At 31.8% G+C, this 5,592-nt stretch overlaps 1 protein-coding gene across 1 annotated transcript; it reads left to right on the top strand.

Annotated features, from left to right (window-relative positions):
- The first annotated feature begins 270 nt into the window (after window positions 1-270).
- LOC145101760 (uncharacterized) lies at window positions 271-4,589 on the top strand. The gene is made up of 6 exons (XM_079039040.1): window positions 271-1,389; window positions 2,841-3,046; window positions 3,325-3,498; window positions 3,933-3,998; window positions 4,127-4,195; window positions 4,295-4,589. Exons 1-6 carry the CDS (start codon window positions 735-737, stop codon window positions 4,340-4,342), a joined length of 1,218 nt encoding a protein of 405 aa, XP_078895166.1. The 5' UTR covers window positions 271-734; the 3' UTR covers window positions 4,343-4,589.
- The last annotated feature ends 1,003 nt before the right edge of the window (window positions 4,590-5,592 follow it).

The raw sequence follows: 5,592 nt of genomic DNA, 5'->3' as shown, positions 1-5,592 counted from the left end.
TTTTTTGTACAAGTTGAAATTTTTTTAGAACCTATCCATAATTTTTTAAATATTACAAGGACCGATTTTACAATTTTATCTAAAATATATTCATTCTTGTATAAACTAGGAAACCACATTAGGAAACGGAAACTACTGCGGCCGCCGCACTTGAAACCACCTATCTGATCACCTACCACTTCCACGTCGGATTCTGACCCTTATCACTAGGTTCGTTGTATTGGTCTCCATAATTTCCTTAAATATCAATGGGCAATTTCGGATATCTATCAATATTCACCAGAATCTCTTGCTTTATATAAAGCTGCACTCTTCCCACTTCCTCTCTATCGTTTCTCTGTTCTGTTCAAATCCATCTGTTTTCAACCTCTGATTTTCACGTTAAAAATATAGAGGATAAAGAGCTGAATGCTTTTGTTTTTTTTTAAATTGAGCGGTGTTTGTGAGATCAAATTGTGGAAATCCAACTGTCAATTAAAATTTGGATGAATGCAAGCTGAATCTGCTCAAAGATGCTCGAAACCTGATCAGTTTGTTTAGTTATTACCCATTTCTTATATGTTATGTTTCTAGATTCGTACGAGTTCGATTATTAATTGTTTTTCACAAAAGAGATAATAATCTGAAAAATCCGTTGAAATTCATACATTTGACGGTTGAAGTTACGATTGTTAGGGATCGGTTTAGTACGAGCTGAATCTGTTGGGATTTGAACGGAAATCTGATCGGTTCCAATGTATGGTGATGGTGACTCATCCGATGCGATTGCGAGAGATATGAATTCACTGCTGCATTCCTCTACTTTTAAGCATCCTCCGGAGGGTGAGTTTGCGGAGATTAAGGAGTTGATTTCTTCCGATTCTTCTTATTCCGATTACAATCATCATGATGATGAGCATAATCACAATTACAGCCGGAATCAAAATCAAGGCAGACAAATTGAAAGCTCGTTAATGCGTTACCGTTCTGCTCCGAGCTCCTTCTACGCGAGTCTCCTCGACGAAAACGGATGCGATGATTTTCTTGCTCCCGTAGAGACCTCGAATCACACGAGGGAAAAGTTCTTCTCCAGCGGACAGCATCATCAACATGTGTTTCAATCGGATTCGCATGATTTTATACGGTATGCATCCAACATAGATTCAAAAGAAGAGGGGATTAATCCGAAGTTAAATCACACGCAGATTTCTAATCCCATCTTCGGTGGTAACTCACATCAAATGTCTCATGTACAACCACCGAGTAACAGCTACAATCATCATACTAATACTAATCATAATCACATGGGGAGCTCGTCAACACTTAGAACGATGAATCCAACGACCTCAAATCTCATCAGACAAAGTAGCTCTCCAGCTGGATTTTTGTCCTCCTTGAACGCTGAAACTGGTAATTTTTCAATTTCTTTATTCAATTCTTTGTTTATTTCAACTTGCAAACCTTTAAAAAGAAACCACATTTTTTTAATCACTTCTTGTCCTATCACTATTAATTATTTTCCTCATTTATTTGTTATCTTTGTTTCAAAGAAATAAAAATATAGTTTATACTCCCTCCAATGAAATTGATGCATTTAAAAAAAAAACATATAATAATGTTTAGAACAGCATCTTTATCATAAAAATGGTTAGTTATGAGATTTTTAATTAAATGAACATGAGAAAATTTGAAGTCCTATTGATGGTAAATTTGAGGGTTGCAAGTAGGATATTAGTTTATTGTGATTTGATGAAAGTGATTATATGAGTGCAACATAAACAACCTAGTTTATCGACCTTAATATAAACGAAATTTGGAAAAATCTTGCTTAAATGCAGTTGACTTTGCAACCCTTTTGGATCTTAGTAAAACCATTAAGAAGTCAACTAAAAATATAATTGCATAATTTATAAACTAGTTGTTAACTGTTAACATCCTTCATTCATTGTTTACTTATTATGTATTAAAAATAATTTATAGAAGACCTATAAAACCCAATCACATGTTTTGAATTATTATTCACGAAATTTTATGTTATAAGGACTGTATGGTTTCTTTTTCTGGTTGAATATTTGATATAATAGTTTTTTAATCTCTAATTTAGTAATTTACGTAGATTAATTTGGAGTGGGAAAAGGTTTCAATAGTCCAATGTTTTTAGAGGTGGGGACGCACATGCTTGTGATCAATAAACATGTTTTTATCAAAAAAAAAAAAAATCCATTTAAAAAGTTGTCTTTTTTTTGTCTGAGAAATTAAATAAAATAATACTATATTTTAATAAACTTAATTAAGTGATACATGTCGACATTTAATATACATAAAATGATATGTAAGAAAAAATATAAAAGAATATTTAATTTCTCTTCATGTATAATCATTATCTCTCCAAAACTTTATCAATTTTTTGTTTAAAAGTAGTTTTTCTTTTGTATCCGAAATCAAAGGATGAATAATTAATTGCCAATTTGGCGCAAAGCGGAGTTTGTGCAAAACTTAAGCTTTTATTATGATGAAGGAGGCGGCCGAGCCAAACTTTTACTGTGAATATAAGTTGCAACAACATTTTAGGCTAAATGAAATAAAAATTGCAAAATACTTTTATAAATTAGTGCATTATAGTATCAATCTTTATTTATTATATTACAATATTGTACTTTAAATTATTTTTAAGATGTTGTACTTTGAAAAAACTTCTAAATTATGTTATAAATTTGATATATTTTTAAAAGTACAGTATTGTAATAGGAAGAATTGGGAATATAATGATACAAATCCAATAAAGAAATCATGAAAGTACATTGCTATTTCTCGCATCTTTAACATTATAAAGACTAAATAATTTTCAAATTTCTTATCAGGCTTCGCGGGAATGAGTGATGTGGGGAAACCTATTTCTTCAAGTAGGTTAAATAATCGTATTAGTTTCTCATCAGTTTCATCTTCTTCTCCACCATTCTTGCCTCAAATTTCTGAAAACAAGAATGATTCCACATTCAAGAGCTTAAAAAGGACAAGAGATAGTGATTCAATGATGTTTCCTAGCTCGATAACATCGGACATTGAGGTTTAATTTTATTTCATGATTGCTTTAATTTTTATAGTCCCCAACACTTGGTTCCAAGATGGTAGTTTCAATTCCATTGTGAATTGGACCTCTTGTTGAAACTAGGTTCCTATTATGTCATCAACTTAATTGGTTACGGTTTACCTGATTTACATCTCACATGTTGAATCGGTCTGCCAAGGATTGCTGGAAGAATAATTGTTTTTTGTGGTTTGTAGAATTTGTAATGTGTAAGTGCTTAGAATTCCATATTGAGGTATGATTTTTGTTTCTTTCAGAATGGATCCTCTAGACATTATTCCCCTCGTTTGGTCCATCATATGAGCTTGCCAAAAACTTCTTCTGAAATGGCGACTGCTGAAAAGTTCTTGAGATTCGAACAAGACTCGACTCCATGCAAGATACGTGCCAAGAGAGGATGTGCCACACACCCACGGAGTATCGCTGAGAGGGTATATAAATCTTTTGTAATTATATTTTTTGTTTTAATTTCTATTCTTAATTTCTTAATGAAACATTAATAAATTTAATTATTAGACAGAAATATTATAATTAATACAAAGCTATTTATAGTAAGCGATTCACTTGGTTAATTAGCTAACTACGAAATAAAAAAAAAGTAACCAACTCCAACACTTACATGGCATAAAAAGCTATTCACTATAAAAGAGTATTTAGTTTGTTAGGTTAGATAGCAAGAAATAACAGTTTCCTATTTCCATTTATTTTTATATATCTTACAATTATATTTAGAAATATAAGCATTTGGATAGAGGAATATAAATTGCATAACTGCCCTTTGAATACATCAAAATTTGGTTATGACATGTAACGTATGCATTCCACTTTAATTCAATATCACCTGATCTATAATGTGGACGTACAGGTGAGAAGAACCAGAATAAGCGAGAGAATGAAGAAAATACAATCGCTTTTTCCTACCATGGACAAGGTAATCATTTGGATCTCAACAATCTTTTTTTTTTTTTTTTTATTTTGTAACCTGCTTCATGGGTTGTACTCTAGGCATAAATTATGCATCGTTCATAATCTTACGGTTCCCTTACTGTCGTTTTGCAGCAAACAAGCACAGCAGACATGTTAGATTTGGCTGTTCAATATATTAAAGATCTCCAAAAAGAATTGAAGGTCTTAATTTTTTTCATTGCATAAAATTGTCAAATATACAATTCAAAATCATAATATCGTATATTTATTCTAACCAATTTCCTTTTGTTTTGCATGTAGACTCTCAATGATGCTCGGGGAAGGTGTACATGTTCAACTCAACAATAACAGACAAAAATAGATCCAAGGGCTATTGTGAAGCCAGGAGTCTAGATTAAACTTATTTGATTTTGTCATCTTTTATTTAAGGATTTCATTTTGCTATAGTGTGAGAATAAGCGAATAAGAGGAAAAGTAAGAGGGGATCCATAAAATGGAGGTAAATGTTGTAAATGAATTATAAATTTTTTGTAGACAATGAAGTTTAGGCCTATTATATAAAACATTCCCAAGGCCGGACCAATGTGACACGAAATGCTAGGCCATTTTGTTGTTTTTTTTTTTTTTTTTTTTTTTTTTTTTTTTTTTTTTTTTTTTTTTTTTTGTTTTCTCCGTGAAAAACTATTAATTTAGTTACAAAGCAATTAAAGTTTACAACTTGGTAGTTTTGTTCGGCGAGCTCTTATTTGTCCGCATGTAAAAGACATGTCATCTTGAGGACAATATTGTCATTCTAGTTCACTTATAGGAAATAGCCTTTGTTTACTAAAAAAAATTGAATTCAAATGAATACAATGTAGACGGTATAACCCGGATACCTAATTTGGACTTTAATGACATTCCCTTCGCGGGTTTATAATATTCACTTTGTGGGTTAATGATATTCCCTTCGCGAGTTTAATGATGTTTCCTATTGTGACATTTTGACTTTAGGATGACGAGGATTGAGATTTAGAAGCGTAGACTCAATAGAACTTGATGCCATGTATTACTTGGAATTGATATCGGCTTAGTTATTTGTTAAGTGATGTATTACTTGGAATTGATATCGACTTAGTTATTTACTAAGTGTATGCTTTCAAAGTTGTATATGTTTAGGAATGTATAGCCCTAGAATGAACGATTTAGCCTAATTTCCTGTTCTTTGTTTGGTTTTGGACTTAGGGTAGAATCTTCATTCGACAGTCTATGTGATCCTACTTTGTGTACAACTTGCATGCATAAGGCAACCAGCGGTGTTGATTGAGGTCCTCGGTACAGCTAGTGATGAGGGTTGAGAGAGAGTTCCTACGAGAGTCTACTATATATATATATATATATATATATATATATATATATATATATATATATATATATATATATATATATATATATATATATATATATAGGCTGTGTAGCATAGGTGATTCTTGATTATAGCGTGGTAACTTAATGGAATCAGAAATTACCTTAAGGAAGGTACAAGTAGGCGTGGAAGGTAGTATTGGACCTATACTACCGGAAGCACAAGACATGTACTTGAGACAGGTGTAGACCTG

The sequence above is a fragment of the Lactuca serriola genome, chromosome 1 (assembly GCF_051521515.1).
Source record: "Lactuca serriola cultivar US96UC23 chromosome 1, Lser_US96UC23_V15, whole genome shotgun sequence".
In the NCBI taxonomy this organism is placed as follows: domain Eukaryota; kingdom Viridiplantae; phylum Streptophyta; class Magnoliopsida; order Asterales; family Asteraceae; genus Lactuca; species Lactuca serriola.
The sequence above is the reverse complement of the archived record's forward strand: the minus strand, read 5'-3'. Positions and strand labels throughout refer to the sequence as shown.